The sequence below is a fragment of the Papilio machaon genome, chromosome 25, assembly GCF_912999745.1.
Source record: "Papilio machaon chromosome 25, ilPapMach1.1, whole genome shotgun sequence".
Taxonomy (NCBI): domain Eukaryota; kingdom Metazoa; phylum Arthropoda; class Insecta; order Lepidoptera; family Papilionidae; genus Papilio; species Papilio machaon.
The window spans coordinates 2,605,666-2,633,377 of record NC_060010.1 but is presented as its reverse complement, the minus strand read 5'-3'; the positions used below and the strand labels follow the sequence as shown (position 1 = coordinate 2,633,377).

The 27,712-nt window shown below is 36.3% G+C and overlaps 1 protein-coding gene across 1 annotated transcript in view; it reads left to right on the top strand.

Annotated features, from left to right (window-relative positions):
• LOC106710996 overlaps positions 1–26,028 on the top strand; it is a 46,677-nt gene extending 20,649 nt beyond the window's left edge. The window contains exons 35-69 of the mRNA XM_045684277.1: positions 136–345; positions 733–912; positions 1,128–1,226; positions 1,479–1,631; positions 1,884–2,090; positions 3,030–3,188; positions 3,635–3,867; positions 4,723–4,834; positions 6,773–6,946; positions 7,426–7,568; positions 8,349–8,454; positions 8,815–8,948; positions 9,458–9,659; positions 10,527–10,744; positions 11,132–11,267; positions 11,800–12,177; positions 12,429–12,674; positions 13,043–13,288; positions 13,560–13,892; positions 14,619–14,784; positions 15,145–16,075; positions 16,310–16,505; positions 17,566–17,699; positions 18,243–18,484; positions 19,238–19,440; positions 19,728–19,884; positions 20,057–20,319; positions 20,910–21,034; positions 21,355–21,549; positions 22,015–22,136; positions 22,625–22,773; positions 23,485–23,596; positions 23,973–24,104; positions 24,585–24,754; positions 25,874–26,028. Of these exons, the coding sequence (XP_045540233.1) occupies positions 136–345; positions 733–912; positions 1,128–1,226; positions 1,479–1,631; positions 1,884–2,090; positions 3,030–3,188; positions 3,635–3,867; positions 4,723–4,834; positions 6,773–6,946; positions 7,426–7,568; positions 8,349–8,454; positions 8,815–8,948; positions 9,458–9,659; positions 10,527–10,744; positions 11,132–11,267; positions 11,800–12,177; positions 12,429–12,674; positions 13,043–13,288; positions 13,560–13,892; positions 14,619–14,784; positions 15,145–16,075; positions 16,310–16,505; positions 17,566–17,699; positions 18,243–18,484; positions 19,238–19,440; positions 19,728–19,884; positions 20,057–20,319; positions 20,910–21,034; positions 21,355–21,549; positions 22,015–22,136; positions 22,625–22,773; positions 23,485–23,596; positions 23,973–24,104; positions 24,585–24,754; positions 25,874–25,960 (7,053 nt within the window). The 3' untranslated portion in view covers positions 25,961–26,028. The remainder of the gene's footprint in view (positions 1–135; positions 346–732; positions 913–1,127; positions 1,227–1,478; positions 1,632–1,883; positions 2,091–3,029; positions 3,189–3,634; positions 3,868–4,722; positions 4,835–6,772; positions 6,947–7,425; positions 7,569–8,348; positions 8,455–8,814; positions 8,949–9,457; positions 9,660–10,526; positions 10,745–11,131; positions 11,268–11,799; positions 12,178–12,428; positions 12,675–13,042; positions 13,289–13,559; positions 13,893–14,618; positions 14,785–15,144; positions 16,076–16,309; positions 16,506–17,565; positions 17,700–18,242; positions 18,485–19,237; positions 19,441–19,727; positions 19,885–20,056; positions 20,320–20,909; positions 21,035–21,354; positions 21,550–22,014; positions 22,137–22,624; positions 22,774–23,484; positions 23,597–23,972; positions 24,105–24,584; positions 24,755–25,873) is intronic.
• The last annotated feature ends 1,684 nt before the right edge of the window (positions 26,029–27,712 follow it).

Here is a 27,712-nt window from a genome sequence, read left to right as displayed (position 1 = left end):
TGTAAGATTTAAAAATTGTCAACAGTTATCTTTTTCATTCCAATTTAGTGTGATAGAGACGCAAGAATTTCTTAAACCTTGATAATTCTTGGTACGACCATAGTGCAATGTTTCATGTGTCATCCTTGTCTATAGCTCGATTTTCGCGTGGGCTGGTCAGAAATGGACTTCGGCTTCACGGGTATCTGGCAATGGCGGTCAGCTCTAGATTTTGTATACGTGTACAAATTATACACGCCTCTAGATGGCTTCGAAGAGAACGGATTAGTACTCAAAAATGTCTTCGGTGTGAATACAGGCGGTGGATTGGATACTGAGTTGTCTATGAGATTGTCTAAACATAAGGTAAAGTTACACTGCTGTTGTACAGATGCTCTGTTCTTAGATACTTCTCGACTCTGGGTTTCGGCTGACGTCACTTGTAGTGACAACAAAAAGACAATGTGTCAATTGTCAGTCGAATCCCTCAGTTAGAGTTATGCCACACTAGTGTTGTGATGACGCAGCGACGCTGCTGATTGACTGTGGGTTTTCATTGCAGTAATACCTGAATTAAAACATACTGTCATTCTCTTTGATAAAATAGAGATAGTAATATGTTTTAGTACAGACGTTACATGCGCGTGCGCATTAGAAAACAAACAACTTTTTATGAAGTTATAGGATTAGATAACTTCAGTTAGGCTGTTGTTCTTACCCAAAAAGTATTAATATATCTTATACATGTTTCAGTTTGGTATCGCAATCCTATTGGTAGATAAAGGTAAAGGTTTATTGGACGTGGTAAAGGACCGCTTCCAACACAAGCCGAGTGACCCGGACATGTTCGTGGAGAACTTTGACACCACAGCCAATGTAGTACTTGATACATTGTACTATCCTACGATCACATTCCACGCGCATATGATGAAGGTAAGTGTATTTTAAAAAAAAACACCTTAGAATATAACAGGAAGGCTCTGAAACAACCCGGAGATTGTGCTAATTTTTTAAAAATTATATTCAAAAATGTCTGAACTGGTGAAAAAGGTGTTTGGTTCTGTCAGAATATATAAAACCTACTATTATTATTTAATTGGTAAAGCATTGAGAAATATCTGAAATGTTTTATAACAATTTTTTTTTAGTTTGTGGGGCCTGATGAAGAAGACATCTTGGAAGCCAATGCAACCTTATATTTGCCGAATAAAACGCCTATCATTCTAACTGATATATTCGTCTTGGAGGTCTTTTCATTTTTCATTATTTATAACATCATTCAAAAATAATACAATAGTCGAAAAAATGTGACATGTTGAAAATAAATTAACCGAACACCCTAAGAGGGAAGCTATATGATTTTTCGCAGCGGCGTAACACACCGCTCGTGTGGCATTCATCTAACTATGAGTTTTCATTATAGTAACACTTATTATTCTCATTGTCCCTGAAAAAAAAAAGAAACAGTATTATTTAATATTGAAATGATTTTGTCACAGACTTACACGGAAATGCGTAACACACTCAACCTAGTGACACCGTTCCAAGCAATTAAAGAGTTAAAGTCGGTTTACACGGTGGACATCACGATCGGAGAGAAGTTCAACGTAACGTGTGTCGCTCTGCTCTACAACGGCACATACTGGCATGAGGTAGTTATAACTGTACTCGATTTGTCCACGTGATTTATTTTCTATTTCTAGCAATAAAAATATTATCTATGACTTCAAAAAGTTCAAAATTATCATTATGGTGGGTTTCCTTTCCCGAAACATCAAAAAATTCTAATCTTAGTGTCGATCAATGCTTATTTTTAACTTTTATTTTATCCCATTTCATCTTTTAGAAATAAGTTGTATATTTCAGTTTATTCGTCTATCTATATATATCTTTCTACCATACAGATATCATACAAGATCTTGTATGAGTACGAGTGTGGTGAGGATGACGCGTACCAGTCATATTTAGCTTCAGTAGGTATAGCTACCCCACTGGCGGTGTTGCCCGGCCTTGAAGCACGCGTTTCTGCCCGCCTCGAGGACGCTCTCTGGAAGATGGCCGCCGATATCAGCATGCCCTCCTTCACTGTCAACGCACTCGCCCGACTAGAGGTACGGTAACATTCGATACCAGTACGGGTATGTACATGTACGAATTCAGATGCTGGTACAGCCCTTCGTATACAATGCAACGTAAATCTTCTAAACTCATGCTATGCTCATATGTTATGCGACTTACGCAATACTATGTCATAAAGCTTCGTACACAGCACACGTTGCCGACATTTTATTCTTTAGTAGCCATCACCAGTCTCACGCAACCTGTTTGCCTAGAATTTAGATTGTCGTGAGATAAGTGCAATTTCCTGCAGGGGAAATTGGAAGGCATCAGACCACGGGGAAGGTCGCCCATGAGATGGATGGACCGATCAGATTAGAGCGGCTGTAACTGTCCCTCTGCACGAATATACAAAAAAGGCAGAGAGTAGGGAGGAGTGGCGGCGCTTAGTACAGCGGGTCACCGATACATGATGACCACGACCAGTCTGAAAAGACTACAGCGACGAAGAAGAATTGCAATCTTCAAGATGCCGGAGCAAATCTATACAATTGTCATGTAGTCGCTATGTATGCACTGATCCAATAGACGACGCGCGTCGACGATTCAACGTGGGTACAAAGCGATACTCGCGACGCAACACATTATTAGTTTCAACGATTTACTTTGCCTTGTGTATGAAGGAGCTATGAATGCGTAATTAGAGTATTTTTTAACTTTCAATATTTTGAATGGATTTTATCCACTTTTTGTAATTATTTTATATCTACTAGCTGTCGCCCACGACTACGTCCGCGCGCAGTTAAAAAAAAATGAAAAATAGATGTTGGCCGATTCTCAGACCTACTCAAGATGCTCACAAAATTTCATGAGAATCGGTCAAGCCGTTTCGGAGGAGTACGGAAACGAAAACTGACACAAGAATTTTATATATTAGATAAGACTGAACACTACAAAACTGAATGAGAGAAAATAATTTTGTAATATTTCAGTTGGACGATCCGTTCATAGAGACATCGGGTAGTCTGAACCTAACATCTACATACTTAGAGGATTACTTCATCAAGATGGAGTTCAAGAAGGACTTCTCCGACGTGGAGAGTGTAATGGGAGGCGGTATACAGATACAGCAGGGAGATTATAATAATTATGTTAGTTTTTTTTTTGTAATAATTGACGACTTAATAGTAACAGTGTTAAATTATTTTGAAAATAATCATTATTCTTCAATATAGTACGAATATAGTTGATTTAGTACTAATTTAAGCCTAATTTTTGTCTGTTTTCCTCCATCTTTTAAAAAGGCCGAATATTATTGTCCATGGTATTCAACTTACCTATAAGGACAATAATTTCCATCACATTTACGGTAGGTTTCTGAGATCAAAATTCCCTTTACAACATATCATCTCGTGTTTTGTCAGAAACCAACAGTTAGTGTGTTCTTTAATTATTTAAAAAAAAACGGACTCCTAAAGTGAAAAGTGAGGTATGCTTCAATTTCTGTTTCTTTTTTAATGTCACTTTTTTTTTTTAATTAATATGTGTTATAATTTAAGTTAAAACAAGTTTTAATATAAGTAACTATTGTGTTCAGTTATTCGCGGACGCAGTATGGCGTCCTGCGCCGCGACATGTGCGTTTCAAAGCACGAGGCGCGCTCGTCCCCGTACTGGAGCCGTCAGACATCGCGCTGCAGTACAGCGAAGAGGGTGGACAGAGGACATTGATTGTGGACTTTAATAATCAAGATAGTTATTACTCACTCAAGGCGGATCAACGACCGGCATCACTAAGTGTCGCACTTAGTAGTCCGCATAAAGGATTCAGGTTAGTTAAGAAAATTATATGAAACTAGCTTGTTGATTTGCACGCGACTTTGTGCGCGGAATTAAAATAAAATTCTAGTAATTATTATAAACTAGCTTTTACCCGCGACTCCGTCCGCGCGGAATAAAAAATAGAAAAACGGGTAAAAACTATCCTATGTCCTTTTCCTAGTTCTAAGCTACCTGCCCACCAATTTTCAGTCAAATCGATTCAGCCGTTCTTGAGTTATAAATAGTGTAACTAACACGACTTTCTTTTATATAAATCAATACATAGTAAACAAAGTCGCTTTCGCTGTATGTCCGTATGTATGCTTAGATCTTTAAAACTACGCAACGGATTTTGACGCAGTTTTTTTTAATAGATAGAGTGATTCTTAAGGAAGGTTTGTATGTATAATAAATGCATAATATAGTAGAGAAACACTGATAAATTTAAAGTTTTCTAATGTGATGTCGTAAATAAGCACGTTTTTTTGCGCTTATATTGCAAACGCTGGCTGAACCCTACGAGATAGACCAAAATAATGTACTACAGTATTGTTCACCTTAAAAAGTTCAACAAAAAAGTCCGCGATGGTATATGTCTATCTCTTAGGGATAACCCAGCATAACCATTTTTATTCTTTTACGAAGTGATTTTAAACAATACAGCATTAATCCTTATCCATTTAAGTACCTTAAATAAATTGTGCATTTATTCTGTAGTAGGTATATTTTGCATTGCACCCGTGCGAAGCCGGGGCGGGTCGCTAGTAATAGATAAAGTATATATATGTGCCGTCACCGGAAGATTATATGTGAGTTAAGCTAAGTTATAATTAATTCATCTATACATATGTATTGATCATTGTAGAGCAATGAAGATAATAGCAGAGTTCGAGAAGGATGACATCCGAGGTTCATTCGTGACTGACACCACTGAGTACAGCATCAGCGGTAAAGTCACCAACAGGCAGCCGCTGGAGGTTATATCATCTTATCTTTTCCTTTACTTATACTATTCAATACATTAAATATCTATAATCTTGCGTCGCCATAGTCTAAAAAAAAAGCAAAAGTTATAGTATAAGTAATTTAGTTAGTAAGTATAGTATAGTCAATAGTTAAAAAAAAAATAAGTTAAGTTATATGTATTTATTAAGTAAGTTATGTATATATATATACTAGCTGTGCCCGCGACTTCGTCCGCGTGAAATACTATTTTAGGTAGCATTTTTTTTTGGGCTAATTATTTAACCAACGTGCTATGCTTTGATGTATGTAGAAGAACATAGAAAGAGGTGTGGCCGGACCGCGCCAAATGTAGGTCCTGGGTCTCTGCCTACCCCTCTGGGTTACGGGTCGTGAATTATGTTGTTGTTGTTGTGATTTTTACTTAAACTTATAAAAAATGCCAAAAAATATAAAACTTACAAAATATTCACATAAACATCTTCCCATACAAACATTCATGTCCTATTCCGTTTTGTTACATTGCAGCCTAAAAAATAAGGTTAAAGCTTCTAACTGTAAAAATGACGATACTTCCGTAAAAATTTCCACCCTCACTTTCAGCCTCTTATAACCCTTTTTTCGCGTTAAAAAGTAGGCTTTGTCCTTCCTCAGGCTCTAGACTAAATATTGGTAAGGGTAACATCAAAACATATTAAACAAAACATTCACCAAAACCTTACATATTGCCTACCAAAATTTCATCCCCTATTGTTATTTAGCACTCTTGGGGGTAAAATTTTTCCAAAAATTTAATTTCATATTTATCTTTATCAAATTAGCCATGAAAATAAGTTTCAACCTTCTACCTGTAAAAATGAGGATAATTCCATACAAACTTTCACCCCCACTTTCAACCCCTTACAACCCCTTTTTCGCGTTAAAAAGTAGCCTACGTCTTTTCTCAGGCTCTAGATTAAATATTGGTAAGGGTTACAGCAAAGCATATTAAAGAAAACATTCAACAAAACCTCACATATTGCCAAACAAAATTTCATCCCCTATTGTTATTTAGCACCCTTGGGGGTAAAACTTTACAAAAATTTATTTTCATATTTATCTTTATAAAATTAGCAGCCTTGAAAATAAGTTTCAACCTTCTACCTGTAAAAATGACGATAATTCCATACAAACTTTCACCCCCACTTTCAACCCCTTCAAACCCCTTTTTCGCGTTAAAAAGTAGACTACGTCTTTTCTCAGGCTCTAGACTAAATATTGGTAAGGGTTACAGCAAAGCATATTAAACAAAACATTCATCAAAACCGAATATATTGCCAAACAAAATTTCATCCCCTATTGTTATTTAGCACCTTTGGGGGTAAAATTTAACAAAAATTTAATTGCATATTTATCTTTATCAAATTAGCAGCCTTGAAAATAAGTTTCAACCTTCTAACTGTAAAAATGACGATAATTCCATACAAACTTTCACCCCCACTTTCAACCCCTTACAACCCCTTTTTCGCGTTAAAATGTAGCCTATGTCCATCCTCAGGCTCTAGACTATCTGTGTACAAAATTTCATTTAAATCGGTTCAGTAGTTTTTGCGTGAAAGCGAGACAGACAGACAGACAGACAGACAGACAGACAGACAGACAGACAGACAGACAGAGTTACTTTCGCATTTATAATATTAGTAAGGATGTATTACCAAACTATGTACCGCAGGGATAATATTAATAAAAAAAATAAAGATAACTAAAACCTGTGCAAAAAAAAGTACGGGCCAAGTGTCTGTAGATGTGATTTTATCAAATAAAAAAAAAATCTATAATCAAGACACCAGCTAAAAATTATTATCGTGTATAAAGTATGATTTTTTTTCTCTATATTACATAAAGACATTACAATTTTATTAATATAGATAAACGATACATTACTAGGTTTTTATTTAATGATCTTGTTCCAGATGTCTCTAGTTCTGGTACCGAAAGGTCAAGGTCAGCAGATTCGTGTACGTATGAAGTTTGAAGCGACGCATACTGTGTACGGTCTCTCAGCGCACATCGCAGGCACTAATGTACAGGCCACTGTTCACGCTAGAGCTGAAATGGAGAGTAATTTCACTGATATTTATTTAAAAGTAAGTATATTTATATTGCTTTCTTTATTTCATTTCAGATTTTTTAATCTTTGTAATTTGGGAATTAAAAAAAATTAAGTAGTCTTTCTGTTATTCCAGACTAGGTTCTACATCCATTCCAAATTTCATCCAAATCCTTTGAGATGTTCTGGAGATACCTTCTAACAAACATTCGCATTTATATTACTAGCTGTCGCCCGCGACTCCTTCCGCGTGTAATTAAAATAAAACGTAATAAATAGTATATGTGTTCTTCCAGACTATGCTTTATATCTGTGCCAAATTTCATGAAGATCCGTTGAGGCGTTCCGGAGATATCTCAAAACAAACATCCATCCATCCAAGATTTTACAAGCGCTTCAACAGTCGAAAACTCACAGTTAGATGAATAAAAGAAATATTCAATGATAATTTGTTTTGTTTATTTTTAACGTTATTTCTTAGAATAAATACAAGTAATTTATTTATATATATTCCAGGTAGATATGCCGCAAGTGCAAGGCAAGGAGATGTACTTGAAGTCTCGTGTGGACGCGTACCCCGGACTGCGGCGTGTGCTGAGTGTGCAGGCCGCCACACCGCTCAGGAAACTCAGCTTCCTCAAGGGAGATACTGACTTTGAGTGAGTTTACTTATCTCATCTAAATGTCCACTTCTCCAGTCAAATTTGATCATTTTAAACACATCATCGCTTCATTGAAATATCTTACCTTTAGATCAGTGATTGTCAAACTTATTTCTTTCACCGCCCCCTTTGAAAATCAATTATATTTCAGATCCCCCTAATTTTTATTCAGCCCTAAAACTTAGTAACCAAAATTTCATTACTTTAATTAATTTCAATGCCCCCCCCCCATTTTTTAGGCCTCTTATCGCCCCCTTCTAGGTTTCAAACGCCTCCAGGGAGACGTTATCGCCCACTTTGGGAAACACTGCTTTAGAATGACAAATATGACATACAGTTCTTGATGTTGAGGTACTTGTCCAATGGGGAGAGAAACTACCTTTTGTTCCTGATAGGTCTCGCTGTTGACTGCTGTGACTCTTTTAATGGATAGGTGATTTGCTTGAAAATTATAGTTTTTTCTTCGCTTCGACTTAAACGCGTCTGTTGATATTACTGACACTTAATTCTACCGAAATGGGAAAATCAAATAGGCACAAAATACTACCTCTTATAGCCTGTCAAAGATGTGAAGCTGTGTATTTATTTGTGGCATTTTCTGTGACAGAACTATAATGAACTTTGACAGATAATAAATCGGCTACAGCTGGCGCCACCTACTTATAACTTTCAATTTTTCTCCTCAATGAACAGCCACAATAATACAACACTTTTCACTGTTATGGAACTCTTTTTAAAATATAAAATTAATCTGATTTCGTTTTCGTGATTCTTTAGATTTGGTCCAAAGACTGGATATCTTCTATGTAAATACGAGTTGCCTGATATGAAAGGAGATGGCGACTTAAAATGGAGCTTCCTTATTGGAGATCTATACATTACGGTGAGAATATAATAATTGTTTCCATTGCCGACACCTCAGCATAAAAATACTCTCTTTGTTTTATTAAAAGACTAGCTGTAGCCCGCGACTCCGTCTGTGTGAAATTAAAAAAAACGTACTAATTAGACTATGTCTTACATCGGTGCCGAATTTCATCAAGATCCGTTGACCCGTCCCGGAGATACCTTCAAAAAAACATCCATCCATCTAAATATTCGCATTTATAATATTAGTAAGATTGAGATGCATTTCAGACATTATTACTATTACTTATTTTACAAAATATTTTGTTTAAAGTAAATTTTATCAGAACTATTATAACTATTTACCTATTTTTCTAATATTCACTCTATTCTTTAGGCAATAGGACATCAATTAGTAAAACAGTTACAAAGAAGTGTCGATTTGGACATCTTCTTTGGTAATAACACATCTTCCAGTGGACTGGACAGAACTGAGGCCGGTTTCAGAATGGATTTAGATAAAGTTTGGCAGTAAGTTACATTTATACTTTGAATTTATTTTTACTATAAATTATTTTTACATAATAAAGTAAAATTTTCATTGATTCAATTTATTAGGAAGCGTTTGAAAATAAAGAATCTTAATATGAAGAATAAAAAGAATGAGATTTGGGAATAATATTTTTTTTGTATTTCACAGATCTCTTTTTAAAACTTAAATTAGTTTATCCATTAACGAACTAACCCATTGTTATCCGAATTATATCATAAATACATATCTGTAACTAGCTGTCGCACGCGACTCTGTCCGCGCGGGATTAAAAAAAAATATAAATAGCCTATGTGTTCTTCCAAATATGTTCTTCATCTGTGACAAATTTCATCAAAATCCATTGAGCAGTTCCGGAGATACATTAAAACAAACATCCATATAAACATTCGCATTTATAATATTAGTCAGATGTTTAGAAAGGCTCGCAAGTAGTCTTTACCTATACTAGATAAAGTGCAATTTTCTATACTATATCTATTAATTCCAGAATCGGTGGTAACGCATCCTTCGGCTACATAGTAAATAAACGTATAAACCTAGAAATAAACGCGATATTACCTAAACCTAACGTCGACGTACACACGTTGTACATTGACGGAGATATCGGCACTGAAGATACGCCGGAGAAAGTATTACTTGCGGAATACAAAACTGATGTCACTAAGATCCTTACTGGTGTTAAAGGAAAGGTTAGTATTAATATGAAAGCCCGACCACCTGCGGCTATCAGCTATAATTACGTGAACGGTGTGCTCTCATGTCCGCAATGTGCGAGGATTTTTGCAAACAAAATTGGCTACATAAGCCACATGCGAGCACACCAACGTCAAAACCGGAGCTGAAGACAGTCGCCGTGGCCGATATCGGCCGGGATTACATCATCATCATCAATATGAAAAAAAAAATTATACAACACTTGCCAAAATTGGTTCACTGTGGGTTTATGAGACCGAAATCTCCGTTTGACAAACATTACAGGGATGACGATATGTTTTATATAGAGATTTTTGTCTCAGAAACCCACTGTTAGTCGTTTAGGCTACAAGATTTTACAATGTAATTGATTATACTAAATTGCATACATAAAGACTTAACCTAATATTGTATGGTTGCGTCGCAAGTAGCGTGTTGTGTGCTCCGTACACACAACGTTGAGTCGCCGACGAGAGTCGTCTATGGGTCAGTACAGGCATAGTGACTACATGTCAACAAAAATCGCAGTGACTTTTATCATGACGGTCTTGAAAAACAAGTTTCGAGCGACTGGTTTTAGCGACTAAAGGACAATGTATTTCTTAGCATAGCGACTAAAATCGCCGAGTTTCGAAAAATTACGTACTTTATGTGTCTAGTCATAATAGTTTTTGCAATATAGGATTAATAAATACCGTATTTTTATTTTTCAATCCGTTATAAAATAGATTTTTATTTATCCATTAAGTAAAAAAAAATATACAACATTTTTTATAAATGGGCATGATATCAATCTCAAAAAAAAAATAGTAGAATTTTTCTTTGGTGACCTAATTAAGAATTAACTATAATCACATTTCCAGATCTTAAACAAAGGTGAAAGTCTAGATGCTAACGCGAGATTAACATGGACATCTAACTCTGAGTACAAGAATGTAGACAACGAGTTGTCATACAAATGGGATGTGAACAGCTCGAAACATGTTGACTACACGCTCACTACACCTTTGTATAAAGAACCTACTTTTAATATCAAAGGATCTTATCAACAGGACATGATACATAACTATCAAGTTCTCAAGTAAGTATTAAACGTTTGAGTTGGCACGTCGAGCAATAGACAACTCTTGTTAACGACGTGCCAATTACAGTACTCAGTAGTATAAGTGTATATAAGCTCTCATTTTCTATACCTAGTTTCAATTGAACTCTTAAATTATTTTATTAGAACCATTAAATGTCCAACAGTAAATTCCATACATAGCGGCCATTACGCTTTTTTTGTGAAAATTGTGAAATAAACTATTTTACTGTAATTATTTTCGAATTTACTAGTTTTCTTGTAAGATTTTTTATATAACGTGCAATTGTATGGTTAAAAATATCTAAGGAATACAATATTGAACTAATATAACACCTATGCTGAATGTAGCTATGGTGTAGTTAGTTTACAATATGACGGTTGCAGGGGCACAATGTACTGTCCGGGACGCAGTCAGATCGGAGAACTGGATTTACGGTACGGCGGCGCTCAGCATACAGATGGACATTTTAATTTCTCTACGCCCTTCAAACGATTGCCCTGGCTCAAGTCTATATTTGATGTAAGTTATCTTTTTTTTTGCTTAGTTCATACTCAAAGTTGTTCAATCATAATTTAAGTCCCTCAGTGATAGATTAATAAGATGAAGGTACAATTAAAGTTAGCTTAAGTATGACGACTCAGAGTCATTAAGTAGTCACTAAGGAAATCCCTAAGTGTAGATATATAGATGGTGGCAGTAAATGTAATTAATTTGCTTTAATACTACAAAACAATGTCATTTACTACTGAAATTTTACTGTTATAACTTTAACGATATAAACTCAGATTTTGTATAGCAATAATAGCGGCTGCACTTGACTTTGTTGACGCAGAATAATATAAAAATACAAAAAAAAATATATCCTAAGTTACTCATGAATACATGAACTACTTTCTAGTAATAGACTCCTCAAAATCTATCCAAAATTTTTTGAGACTATGAGGAACAAACGCGGACAGATAAAACACATTTTTTTTCGCAATTTTTTTTTATATGTTACATACACAGTTTAATTAACTGTATAGATTAAATAGCCAGTTATTTTTTTCAGATCAACAATTTGGAAGAGATGTCTGACAACAAAGTAGACTTATTCTGGCCAAATAAAACTGCATCAGTGAACACATCTCATATATACACTAAACAAGACAACGGCTTCACACAAACGGGAACAATATCACTTTCAGTTCCATTGAACAGTCAACATTTAGTCAACACAGAGTATTACTATGTACAAGGTGATAAAGCAAGCAATGGAAATGCCACAATCGATTTCGATCATGAACGATTTGTTAAAGGTTCCTTCGTACAAGTGCTAAGTAAGAGTGAAAGGAATTTGGACCTTGCTACCACGGACATAGAGGTGGAAAATGTACATACACCGGTCGGCGTTAAATATATACATGAGTTTGATAGTACAGGAAACATCGTAAGTATAAAATTATTTTCACGTAAAATTATTTCATTTATCACAGACATTTCTATGTTTATCTTCAAAACAATCGACTTCAAGCATATTGGCAGCTCGGAACATCGTACAAATCGCTGCGCAGAATACAATTTTTGGTGTAGCGGGTGGCGGGGTGTGGGCACTGCGCAGTGCGCAGTTGTCCTTGAGCCTCTTAGTAACAAAACTTTCACCAAATATTGAAATATATAAATTACCTTAAAACTTCACAGGATGTAAAACAAGCAACAATATTCCACTTACAAAATGCTACAAAGTTCAACGTGACTGGCAAATTGGATGTTTTTACTTACAACATTGGTAAGAAGTTGAAGTTGACAGCGATGCACGGCCAGCGTACGTGGAGCTTCGATAATAAATACGAGGCTATAGAGCGAGAGCTCACGCAGGCTAGCCGCGTGCAGTGGGCTGAGGATGTTTGGATACAGTATGATATACACGTTACTAATATGAGTGTGGTATGTATTTATATCTATACTAATGTCCGCGAATTTGTTCGCGGGGATTTAAAAAAATAAGTAGCAGATGTCTTCTTCCAGACTATGTTCTATATATGTGCCAAATTTCATCAAGATCCGTTCCGAATCTATCCAGCCATCTAAACATTCGCATTTACATTATCTATCTTATATATATAAAAGAAAGTAGTGTTAGTTACACTATTTATAACTCAAGATCTAGCTGAAAATTGATGGGAGGTAGCTTAGAACTAGGAGACGGACATAGGAACTTTTTTATCTTGAGTGCATTTTTTTTATTCCGCGCGGACGGAGTCGCGGGTAAAAGCTAGTTAATAATAATAATATAAGATGTATTCCGTTCTCAGGAGGACACAGAAAGCCAACAAATACTACTCAACGTACAATACCCGCTGCGTACATTCTCACTCGACGCATTGTACCGGCTGCAAGAGGCATTGTTGGAAGGTCGTGCGCAGCTTCATTGGGATGTTCGCGGAGACAACAAGAGCGCCGAGCTCGCCGCGCGCTGGGACACGCCCCCCGCCGACACTGACTCCGACACCGCCGTACACAATCTGCATCTCGCTCTCTCACATCCCTCATTCAGGAAGGTAAGAGCAATACAACACTATACCACTATATAATGAGAGAGTGAGAGTGAGTCAATAAAGCACTCTAAAGTACAGAGATTCTTAAATACATTTATTTATCACGGTTAATACAATAAAAAGAATCCGACAAGAAAGTAATTTCAATTTGATTATGCTTGGTGTAATAAATATGACAACACCAAGTTAACAAAAAAAAAGTTTTTTTTTCTTCGAGTATTTATATAATTGTGAACAAAATATACTTTAACATTTCTAAATAACTTATTTTCAGGATGTGGTCCTAAAAGGTCAATACCTGGCAACACCAGCGGTCATGTCTAATATATCACTAGAACTACAATACTCCGACTACGAGACAGAATATCTTAAACTACATTCAATATTAATGGATAACTCTAACGGACCAATACGTGATTACAAGTTCGCTCTAAAATGTACACATCCGTCTACAAATTTAGCTCTAGATGTGAAATCTGATATAAATATACAAAGTAGATGGTACTATTTGGAGACGTTTTATAGATTCCAGAAGTCATTATTCTATGAGAAGTTGAGACGGAATAAAATGTTAATAGATATGAATACGAGCGCTGTTAATTGGGAGGTGAGGATTTTTATTTGATTTTATTATTCATCTGACTAACTAATTGTTGATTTCTGAGACCAAAATACCTGAATAAAACATATTTGATATTTTGTCAACAATAATGAGATGGATGACGATATGTTTTATACATTTTTGTTCTCAGAAACCCAACGTAAGTAGTTTTGACACGATTAAAAGGACTTTTTGTTTAAACCATTACATTTTCTATTGAGTTGATTTATTGCCACACTTATCGTGGGTTTCTGAGATTTTGATCTCAGAAAGAAACCAATAGTTTGAGACATTTAAGCAGTACCTTAATGTAGATTTTTCTAATTAAATCTACACAAAGATATTCCTTTAGTAAAAATTAAACTACTCTGCGTGTAATCATTTCATATTACTTTGAAATCATTGAGTATTTTATTAGTACACTAGCTGTCGCCCGCGACTCCGTCCGCGCGCAGTTAAAAAAAATGGGGGGGGGTATGAAAAATAGATGTTGGCCGATTCTCAGACCTACTGAATATGCTCACAAAATTTCATGAGAATCGGTCAAGCCGTTTCGGAGGAGTTCAAGTTCGAACCCCGTGACACGATAATTTTAAATATTAGATATTATAAAGTTCATTTTAGTAACCACAATACACAAAATATTGTTAAATACGAGGCTGTTTTTTTTTTAATATTCGCTGCATTTCTTTTCCTTAAATATTTAATGTTAAATAATAATTGAATTCCCAGCGCGCCAACGAGACATATTTCTACAAAGTGAACGGCTCATGGGAGCTTGTGTATCCCGCGTACAAAGTGAAAGGTCTTGTGTTACATCCTGAAGGCAATGACACCGCGTACGCTGAATTGTCTATGACAGATAAATCACTTATCGCACATTATAACAGTACTAATGGTGAGTTTATATTTACTGTTATAGAAAACCCACTACTTGTTTGGTTGTCTGGTAGTCGTAATTTTAGAAAATATAAACAGCGTCATCTATCGGTTTTATGGATATAAACCATCCTATCCAAATAAATAATATTTTATTCGACCTTTCTAGAAAGATTATTTGCTATTTATGAAATAATTTTTGTGTTTTAGTTGAGGAATTTTTGTTTTTTTTTTTGTTTAAAATTTGCATAATTTTCATTCGATTCTGCAAATTAAAAAATAAATGCATTCTGTTTATTTGAGTAAATATTATCAAAGATTAAATTATTAAAGATTGGAATGATAATTGTGTAAAAAAATGACTTGCTTTTTTTTTTAGATATATCATACCATTTAATTGGAAAAATCGTCGACACGAGATCCGCGAAACTGAACGCGTGGCGAGACTTTGATGACGTCACAACTGTAGATCTCGCCTCTTACATACGATTGAATCATTCCAGACTTCTAACTAGCTCTGTAGTATGGAGGCCGCAGATATTTAGCGAAGTTAAATCCCAAGCACTTTATACTCTGAAATTATTATACGCTCAAGTCAATGAAACCCTTATCATTATAAAAGAAGCACCAATGGAAGCCCATCTTGCTCTTAGAGCGATATGGATAGACGCTAAACCGAGAATAAGAGAATTCCTCGATGATTTGAATGACTTACACGTAATAAAAGACGATTTAGATGAATTTGAACGATTCCTAAACGAATCCTACGATAATAATGATTTTTATGTCAAAGATATAGTTGAATTCACATATTACGTACTCGATGAAATGGCTATTAGAAATCATTTGGAGAGTTTGCCCGGTTTTGTCAACGATATGTGGGGAATGATGGGCAATACAAGTCAATCTATAAAACAAAGTCTCACTTATGTTGTTGATTCTATCAAAATGGCGTATTCAAACTTCTTAGAATCAGCTAATAAGATATTAGAGGCGGATTTCATGGAATTAGTGTCTGGGAAATTGGAAGCTATGATATTACAGTATGATAACTTTGTAAGAGATTTACATATGAGATTCTTAGAGTACTGGGAGGTGACTTGGGTGAATGCGACAAACAGACTTTCAGTTTATTGGCATGATTTACTGAAGTCTATAGAGCCGTTGTTTTTCAAAGTGATACATTATACTGAGTCATTTGTGTTCACTGTATGGAAAGGTCTTATGGATTTCTTCTATAATAGAACACAAGAACTAACTGATTCTCCTTATTTCAATTATGTATCTACTTTTGGACATGAAATGGACAGGTAAGATTTTAATTGATTGCTATCTTTTTAGTCTAGAAATTTAAATTAAAAAAAAAATTAAAAAGCCCATTTAAAAAGGCTAATTTTTTAATGATATTTTTGGTAGAAAGTTAAAAAAAATAATGCCTTGAAGTACTATAAAATAAGACTGGTTTAGCTAATTTTTTTTTAGTACTGCTTTAAATATGCCATGAAAAATATAATCATATTTTCAAAATTATTATATATTTTCAGAATATATAAAGACCTCGTGAACAACGATTTGATAACAAACATAAAGAAATACAGCAAGAAACTATGGAATGTGGTTTGGGAGAAAATTGAGAAATACATACCATTTAAAGATGAATTCAAACAACTGTACGCAGAGTTTAGGAACGCCTGGGAAAATTTCATGAAGACACCACAAGTTGTTTATGTCAGAGAAAAGGTAATTTTCATAAAGCAATTTTCTTCCAATCAACACTTAGACTAGTCTTCTAGTTATTAAAAAAAATGAGACCTATCTGCAAGCACTTACTTTCAATTAAAATATTTTTTATCAAAATTGGACCACCAGGGGCGGAGTTTCGCGGTAACACATATAGAAAAAAAAATACAGTCGAATTGATAACCTCCTTCTTTTTGAAGTCGGCTAAAAATAGAAACAGTAATGTCCTGCGAACTTTGGTATTAACTTTCCTCTTTTTTGTTTAATAAATTCAGAGCTTAAATTAAAAAAGAAGAAAAGAAAAAAGGTAGAGAAAGACCAAAGAAAGTATGGATGGATTGTGTGAAAGAGGATATGCGTAAGAAAGGGGTAAATTCAGATATGACGGCTGATAGAGATGTATGGATGAATAGTACATACTGTGCCGACCCAACATAGGGATAATGGCAGGTTGATGATGATGATATTCAGAGCTTAAATTAAACCCACTTCCTGTTGCCAGATTTTTATAAATTTTGATACACTCCTTTAGCCTTGATGATAATTTTATTGTATACAGTATGATAATTGCAAATCCAAGATGGTCGTTGCCACAATATTGTAATCTTGTCACACCTCTATATATATAAAAGAAAGTCGTGTTAGTTACACTATTTATAACTCAAGATCGGTCGAACTGATTTAGCTGAAAATTGATGGGGAGGTAGCTTAGAACTAGGAGACGGACATAGGAACTTTTTTTTATTTTGTGTGCTTTTTTTTAATTCCGCGCGGACGGAGTCGCGGGTAAAAGCTAGTTTGGTATAAACATGAGAGGAGCCCCCCCCCCCCCGTGGGCGACAACGCAGGCGGGGTCACGGAAGTAAGCTCACGCGTTCCCGTGGCCCCGCCATAATGCGTCGGAGGGCAGTCAGGTTTTAGTGGGCATTCCGGTCGCCTTCTGCGGCCGGCGAGTCCCACACTCCCTACGCCATTGCACAGCCCGGCGTAGGGGTGCGTAAATGCATTTCCTGACGTTTGGTATAAACAAATTAGTTTATTGTATTGTAACTTGTTGTAGTACAAGGAGGCATACGAGCGGTTGAAGTGGTGGTACGACTACTTCATGCTGGGCGAGGCTCTGCAGCGTGTGGGCAGTGTCATCTACACCAAGCTCACTGACATGGCAAAGACCGCACTCCAGTATGAGGAATTGTAAGTTTATTTACTTATATTGAAATTATCATAATATAGATAACAACATTTGATTTACGTTTTACAAGAAAGTTCCGAGTAGGTGAATTTTTTTTATACAGGAACGGAGTATTGTTCTAATTGTCTCCCGCGACTTCGTCCGCAGTGAATTAAAAAAAAACTTAATTAGTAGCATATGTGTTCTTCCAGACTATGTTCTACATCTATGCTAAATTTCAGCAAGATTCATTCAGTCGTTTCGGAGATATCTTTTAACAAACATCCATCAATCTAAACATTCGTATTTATAATATTAGTAAGATAATAAATAAAATAAGATTTAAAATTTAACACAGCTGTTAGTAGACACTTCCTAAATGCCACTTCATATATAGGAGTGTCAATCTAGATTTATTAACAATTGGTAACAAGTCTGATGCTTAAATGTAGCTTCTTAAAACATAGTCTGGAATGTATAGGCTACATATTAAGTTTTTTTTTAATTCCGTGCAGTCGAAGTCGCGGGCGACAGCTAGTTACATATAATTTTAAATGTTTTTTCAGACATCGTACACCGAAAACAAACTTCATATTTGATCCTCGTGAAGGCGAGATCCGTCTGGAACAGAAACTGCCGATGTCTTGGCACGCGTTCAACCGCACGCCTGACTTCTCTGAGATAGCTGAGTACCGCGCAGTGCGGGACTTCCTCGACGACTGGATTACATCCAACAGAACAATATGGTCTTATTACTATGAGATACGACCGTATATGGACTTGAATAATGTTGTGCCACCCTTTGCAGGTTTGTTTGTACTTGATTAAGAATTTAGTTGAAAAAAAACCATTTAAATACATTTTTTTACTAGTATTGAGAAACTACTTGATGTAATTTAAATATAAAATATATTACTATAAATAAAGTTCGATTACTGACTGACTGACTTTCTCACTCTACATGTAATGATAAAATGAAGTTTTTGAAACTGCATTGTTCATGACATGACATTTGGCAGCTTAGTGAACTGTCGCCACCCTGTCAACGTCAAAAATGTCACAAAATGCTTTTTGTACCCAAGTATGTTTTATATATTTTCGACAGCAGCGCCCTTGTCACCGAATTAGATATTCTTGTTCGCCTCTTTGAAAATAAAAATTGACACAACAATATCATGTCATGTCAATACAAATGTCAGAACAGTGAAAACCCACAATCAGGTATCCACAATTTCAACTTACCACAATTACATTAACCTGTTAGTGAAGAATTATGTATCCAACCTCTTTGGTAAACATGGAATTTCTGTTCTGCCAAAGATATGGCATACTGGCCACTGAGACCTTTGTCTTTTTTAGTTTAGTAAAAATATTAATATTTAAAAAGAGAATAGCGCGGGAAGTCGAAGTATTAGCAACGTTATGTAGAGTGAATGGAATGTAATGAAAAATAAATTGTAAATAGTTTATAATAAATAATTTTAACAACAAAATAAAAGCATTTTGGCTGCCGTGCTGCTGTTATCAATGTATACACTAACTAGACCTCTATTACTTGTAGGTATGGCAATGATGACGGGTCAAGGTACACTGGTGACGTTCGACAAACAAGTCCTCACTATAACAGAGACGGGCACCTTCCTACTGGCCAAGGACTATCGGCAGAACAACTTTACTGTACTGATGCAGAGCAACGCGCACGGACAGTACGACCTTGTTGTACTGACTAACAAACATTTGATTTATGTCGATTTGTATAGAGAGGTGAGTACAACACTACTCTATATTATGCTCCACTCTACTTCTAAGGGAAGTTTCTATATGCTCTTTGGATTTGTTTGTACAAACGATTACTTATAAAAACTTACTTGATACCTCTTTTATAAGTTCGTAAATTGTAAAGCATTTTCCTAATACCAACTTTTTCTCACATTTCTGCAAGATAAAAAAAAATTCTAATGACCACTTCCGTTATTATTAATATTATTATTTACTTAACTAAATTATTAATTTATCAATAAGTGTAATAAATTCATACTAATTTTCCATAGCAAGTATCACTTGGCCCCGATACTCCACTAAGCCTACCTGCTGTTGTCGAAGACTTCATAGTGCACAGACAAACAGACCTATTGATAGTAGAGGGTCAAAGTGGACTCGAGATACAGTGCAATCTGTTGTTCAGAACATGCAAGCTGCAAGTCTCGGGTGAGTCGGGTCTTCTTTTAAAAAATGACAATTAATATCTGTTGAATAAATCAGAGTTGCAACAAAATTATCATTTAAAGAGCATTAGAGATTTTAAAATAATAAAATAACAATGAAATTCCTAAATTAAAAAAAAATCTTTGTCAGTTGTAGAAGTATGTATTGTTATCAGGTTGGCACTACGCATCTCTGGGCGGGTTACTCGGCACATACAACAACGAGCAGTACGACGAGCGCCAACTACCGGACGGCACCCTGCGCGCTGACGTCACACAGCTCGCCGCCGCCTGGAGACTGCGCCCCGCCCCCTCGCACGCAGGCCCCGCCCCCTCGCACGCAGGCCCCGCCCTCCGCCCCCGACCACAGGACAACGACACGCAGTGCGACAAGTTCTTCAGGAATAAAGTCTCGCCGTTACATCCTTGCTTCTCTGTGGTAACTATATACCTGGTTTACATTATGCCAGTACAATAGGACAGTAGTGCTGGTCTAGCATGAATTGTTTTGGTTCATTGGCATCAGTTTGTGTTTACGTTATGCCAGTAGTATGCCAGCGATACTGTACTACTGTACAGGCATAATGTAAATCAGGCAATACTTTATAATGTTTTTTTTTATATCATAAGGTGGCAGACGAACGAGCGACCACCTGAATTCGCCAATATAGCGAAGCGACCGCTGCCCATAGACATCTATAATTTCTGATGCTTTTTTTATTTCGTCGGAAGAGGGGACGCATGGAAAGAGAATATATCCTCTTCCTATAAATTCTCTCCTCCGTCAAATCCACTTTCCCTTTATATCCTTATAAGAAAAGGAATATAATCAGGAAATGTTTTTCTATTCATTTTAAGATATTCCTGTTTAAATTGTCTGTTTATATATTTCCTCACTTTCACTATACTGGACAAAGTAGTAAATTTAAGTAAACATATTTCATCAAAGTAGGTCTAGTTGTTTCTAGAGACATAGACGTGCACAGAAATATAATAGACTTAAGCTGTTTAATATAATATATATTACAGATCGACGCTCAGCCACTGTACGCGGAGTGCGTGCGCGGTGTTGACGCGTGCGCGTTGGCGAGCGCGTACCTCGAGCTGTGCTCGCAGCAACACGTGCCAACTCACATACCCGACCACTGCGTACAGTGAGTATTGTATTTATACTGCACTCTCACACCTTGATCACTAAGGAAGACACTTAGTGTAGATTTACAATACTAACTGGCAACTCCGAATTGACTTAATTTTAGTCCTCTTTTGCTTCCCACCCTTTTTTATTAGGAAAGGATAAGAAGGAGAAGTAGAAGAAGATTTGGCGAAAGAAGTGACGCATAACAAAGGCAAATATATTGATCCACAGTCTGGAAGAACACATAGGCTACTAATCGTTTTTTTTAAATTTCGCTTTGTAGTAAGAAGTATGATATTTTACAGCTAGCTATTTATAAATACGTTCTATCTATAGATGTACGACGAGCCAAGGCGATGTGGTAGAGGAAGGTTCGTTCGTGCAGTTGGAACATCCGCCAAACTCTACAGATGTGGTGTTTGTGATACAAGCTCAGTACTGCAACAGGAATCTGCGGAAAGCGAAGAATATTGATCTATTCATTGAGGCATTTGATAGTAAACTGCAAGGCAATGGATTCTCTGATAACAGGTATGTATATATAATTAATAAAATTGACTGTATGTCTATGACACTTATAGAGAAATGACTAACATAATAACACCTCAACCAAATAAATCTGAAGATGTTTTGTATAAAATAGGCAACAAATGAAAGGATATCCTTATTTAAAGCTGTAATACATTAAAGTGATCTCATATTTACGACAAAAATAAAAAAATGGAATTAAAGGGAAAATGAAAGTATAAGAAAAGATAAAATCAAATCAAATCAATATAAAAAATGCACGACGTTTTTATTTGTATACTTGTGAACGAATTATCTTATATATGGCGGAACCTGGATAAGCGAGAAAAATATCGCCGTCTTGAAAAAACCAGGTAAAAGAAAAATATCCAGGTTTAACTGTATATTAAAGGTTTTAAATCTACTAATGTAGCTATTAATCCACCTTATTATTTTACTATATTTTTTCTAATATTGCAATTAATATAGGTATGCAGTGGTTGTGTACGGCGGCAGTGGCGTGTACCGCGAGCCGCGCGCACTGTACGTTGACAACCAACTATTCGCGGACGCTGTTGATGTACCACGTCACTTCGATGCCTTCTACATAGGTATATTCAATATCTTGTTTCTTTCTTTCTTCTTTTTTTAATTCGAGGTAAAGTAACCGGAATTTATTTTTGAAGACGTGTCGAAGAAATGCCGAGTATAGAAGTTTTCAAATATCTTGTCTGCTCGGAACTTCGTATGAGAACCTGCGCAGAACACAATGTTACATGTAGCGGGGTGTTATGATATTATGGTATTTTGGCACTAACTGTTACCATTGTTAGTAATGGGCAAGGATTGGAACTAATAATAGATATAGAATTAACTGTTAGGAATTTCAGAGCTATCATTTTTAAGTAATAACCTATCCATAGGCGTCGCTAACCCATGAAATAGACTAGATCTAAGCGGGTCTAATTACCATTGTTATGGTCTTATTTGAAGTAGTTTTTACCCATTTTAATTTTTAATTCTCTTGGGGGGAGGGAGATTCCTACCCCCTATTTATAGAGATCAGTGTATGTATACAAGACATGTAATATGTAAACAGATAAAGTGGACTCAGTACGTAACGAGAGCTATTGTCGCGCGGACGCGTTTGCTGCGCTGCGGTTTGCGAGCGCACTCCCGCTACGAGCCGCAGTACCACGTGCAGTCATCTTGATGCCCTGTGACCGGTGTGACGCCGCGGTTATGTCGGTACGTATACACGACAATACACCGTGTAACATACTTCCCCATCGGAGATCTTAGAGTCTACCTAATTTATGGGTATATATTCAGCACCCTGACCCAGTACAGTGAAATTTCTTCTCATATATGTGTAGATTGTATCGGAGTTTTCCTTCATCATAAAAACGTCGAAAACGTCGTTGGAAATTTAAAAAACACATTGGTACAAGACAGGGATCGAACCTGGACTTTTTAGATTACGGTCCGGTCTGGTTAATGGCTTAACAACTACGTCACAAACGCTCTTAATACAACTATAAAAATAAAAATCTAAAAGTACTATTTGAAATCATATCTATAAAAATATAAGGAAATATTTAACATAAGCGAGAGTCGAGGGACCGCGATATTTATCTCGCTTCTAGAGGTTTCCTTCTAATTTGAGTTTCTCGCTTATGTAGGTTTGGGTAATAACTCTCGCTTAAAGTGTTTTTTCACTTACAAAAGTTTGACTGTCACTTTTAGTCTCTGGCAATAAAAAAATACAGTCGAATTGATAACCTCCTTTTTTTGAAGTCGACTAAAAATAGAATTTACAATATGAAATAATACAAATATGACGGCAGTCGAATTCTACAGTAACATTAATTGTCGTAAGATTCTTTTGAACATAATTTGAAATTTAATTTAATTGAATTTAATTAACATAAGGTCTAATTTCTATAATTATTTTGACAGCTCGACTACTCAACTATATATCACAATCTGATGGAGAACTCCATCACTCTACATATACTTATGAACGATGAGTTCACATTATCTAAGAAGAGGGTCGCTAAATATTTGTTTGGTGAGTTATTTTTTATTAGACAGCAAGAGTGTCTTGTTGGTTAAATTAAATTGGATGGATGGATGTTTGTTGATGTTTAAAGGATCTTTATGAATTGGCACAGATATAGAACATAGTCTGGAAGAACACATAATCGATACCTAGTTAGATATAAAACAATATTTGCAATTTTAGATACGGTTAAGTAAACTAAAATTATTTTTCCGTATTTATCTTACATCACATTCCAACTGCGTCGCCGTCTATTTTTTTATTCCAAAGAGAAAGTCAGTTTTGTAACAATATCTGGCGATTTGACTTTCATATGAACTCAATGGCTTAATAATGGCAAACAGTTTTTCTAGCATTGTGTTAAATAAAGTTTTTAATGTTTCAGGTGTGGACAGTACATTAGCATACACAAACAAGGACTACGAACGTCTCGTCGGTGACTTCGGTCTGAGGAAACAAGTCAAATTGCCTAAAGATAAGCTCGGAGTCTGCATCTCACTTGCCATGGAGACTAATGGTATGATAATATTTACCTTCACCAATATAAACCTATTTGAATTATGTTTTACATTTTTTATATATAATGTAGCAAAGATATACGATTTTTTTTTTGGAAATGCTTATAACGCAAGTCAAGGATTGCATTAATTAATAAATAACATATTAAATTTAAACTATATATTTATTAAAGAAAATTTTTTTTAATTTCTGACTTATGATTTGCGAGTCATGTAGCTTACATAGTTTAGTAAATCACGATCAACTGTGAGCTGATGATTTAGTTTTTTTCTCTTTATTTTTATTGGGACTTTGGTTCTTATAAACAAGTCAGTCCCATAAAAAACAACTTACAAGATAATTACAAATACATGTAAAAGAAAATTTAAAAAAAAAACTAGTTGTTGAACCGCAGCTCAATGGTTCAAGTCTATATGAGTTGATGAACCGATTCAGAGTTGATTTATATATATATATAATAACATGTTATATAATCCAGGTACTGTATGGGCGGGGGGCAAGTTATCCGGGGAGCGCGGAGCTGCACGTCGCTTCGCTACTGTAGTCGGGTCGCGAGTGTCGCGCTCAGGTCGCGTGTGCGCAACTGCGCGCTGTGAATGTCGCTCAGCAAGACTACACTGCAGACCTTGTAGACCTGATAGAGATCCCGTTAGTATTAGTTTTAACCCTTTTACACTCAAGTCAAATATTTTTCCCTTCTATAAAAATCGTTATCGATTTTTCAATTATTATTTAATTGATTTTTTTTTACTGAATGTCAAAGTAAAACTTATGTCCAAAGCAGCAAATGTGTTTCTGAACGAATAAAAAAAATGTGCTTAAGCTATTGTAGCTAAAGTATTGTGTTGTGTTGATATATTTAGTCTTGGAAATCTTATGTTCCTGTAAGGGTTAATACATAAATTGTTAAATAACACAGCACTATAGTATCGTCGTTGGCTCAAGGGTTAAACACTTGACTTCCAATCTGCAGGTCTTAGGTTCGAATCCCATGTACCAATGTTTTTTTCGATTTAAATATGTACATTTATCCCACATTCTTACGGAGAAGGAAAACATCGTGATGCTGCACATATCTGAGAAGAAATTCAATGATATGTGTGAAGTCAACTCGCACTTGGCCAGTGTGGTTGACTATGTCCTAGTCACCCCTAACGGGGTAGGCTCCGAGACCCGAGTAGGGAAAATGGTTGATAATAAGTAAAATTAAAGTTTGTAGATAACGCACAGTCATATATAACAAATATAACAAGCTGAAAGACAATTTTTTTTTAGCTTATATTAAAAAATCCAACATATTTAATATTAAAATATATACGAACACATACACCTTGTATAAGACGATTTGACGTCAGTGAAAGCCAACAATAACATTTTTAAGAAGGCTTTTTAAGGAAACAGCAAAAAGGTTAGTCGACATCACAGGAGACTGAAGAGCTGACAGCTACCTCAGACAAAGAATTAGTCTAGCCATTCAAAGAGGGAACGCTGCCAGTATCTTCGGAACCTTGTCTAAAGGGACACCTTTTAATGACATATTTTAGTTTTTATATTATACTAGCTTTTACCCGCGACTCCGTCCGCGCAGAATAAAAAATAGAAAACGAGGTAAAAATTATCCTATATCCGTTTCCTAGTTCTAAGCTACCTGCCCACCAATTTTCAGTCAAATCTATTCAGCCGTTCTTGAGTTATAAATAGTGTAACTAACACGACTTTCTTTTATATATATAGATTTAAATTAAGTGTAACATTTATATGTGTCAGTTGGAGCTATCATTCTGGAACACGGAGGACATCGACGAGCTGATCGACCTCGCCATGGACCCTCCCAACCTGCCTTCCTTCAGATGACGCGTCACATAAACACTACCTGTAAATATCTTAGTTTCAATTCTAGTAGTTTGATTATTGTAATAATAAAGTATTTTTACACAATTTTTTTTTTTTTCACTTATACCCTACTATATATAATAAGGATAGGTTCACACTTCGAAAAATGAAACCATCTATCTTGGTTAATGACAAAAAGTGTGACCCCTCACTAATACAAAAAACATATGTTAATCCCTTAAGTTCTTTATGCGAAAACAGAATGATTTTGCATGTGTATTGTCAGTGACAATTCACATTTAAGGGGAAAGTAAAATAAAAAAAATTATAAAACAGTAATTGAGAAATAAAACGCTGAAAGTAACTTTATGCGTGTAATCGGGCAGTAATTCGCCTTAATTAATTTTACAGTAAACGTAATCTAATCTAAATGATTTTTTTTTTGTGACTGAGTAGTCACTGTTTGCCTTGAGGAGGCATTTACAGTTTCACCGGGCTTGAGGTGGCCGGGCGCAGATAGCGCTTAGCCTAAACCTCGTTTAAGAGTAACTAGACTCGAGGGCTCCCTCAGGAGCCTCGGCTCGGGCTGTTACTTCGTTATTATTACCGGATTAGGAGGTCACCGAGCTCTTAGGTCGCTTCGGTGGACGCTCCATGGAGTGACTGGGCGCAAGGGCCCCCGAGAGGGGACCTCGGCTTGGGCTGTCACTCATTACGCGTTTAGCATTCCGATTCAAGGGTGCCCGAGAGGGCCGAACCTCGGCTTGATCGGTTGCTATTATCTGATTGCTATTATTAATACAGCTAACATTACTACCACTTCGGAAAGCGTTAGCGCTGGGAGAAGAAGTGGCGGAAGAAACTCCAGCAACGCTTCTACTATTAATAGGAGAAAACCTGCCTGCTATGAGGCCGTATCGCGAGAATGATTGCCGCAGCCGACATCAACTGCGGCGTGTAATCTGTGTGTGATTTTTGAGTTTAGCCTGGGCGATAGTAATTGCATCGTCTTGAAAGTCAAGAACGTGCTTAGGTCTACGATAGTCCCGACGAAACTTACGGAGCGCGATTGGATTGTAGGTGGCGGCACCTACAACAAGCGGATTAGGATGACCGACGGCAGAGTCAAAATAACGACGCGACGCCAACTTTAGGTGTTGGGCAATGGTGGGCAAGTCCAAGTCTATATGGAGATCGCTGTTGCGCATATACCACGGGGCTCCCGTGGCTCTACGCAAGAATCTATTCTGAATCACCTGAAGTCGATGTATTTGTTTCGGGGCGATGTGCGCGAATACCGGACTAGCATACGTCATGACGGGACGAACTACTGATTTATAGAGTGTCACCTTGTTCCGAAGGGACATTTTACTCTTCCCATTAATCAACGCGGAAAGACGACCTAGGATGAAAGCTGCGCGGTTCCTGACCCGGGTCACGTGAGCGGAGAAGTTAAGTTTAGAGTCAAGTATGACACCTAAGTATTTAACTTGGTCTTCCCAAGGTATTGGGCTGTCCATGAGTTTAATGGACGGAAGAGCAGTACTTTTCTGGCGTGAAAAGTATAGCGCCGCGCTTTTGCTAGGATTAATTTCGATCCTCCATTTCCGAAACCAGGCACCTAACGTATTGGCAGCGGTTTGGAGACGTCGACATATAGCATCGGGGGAACGTCCAGATGTGTATACGCAGGTGTCATCGGCGAATAGAGCTAGCTCTACACCGTGTACGCGGGGAATGTCATTGGTGTATAGGGTAAAGAGAACTGGCCCT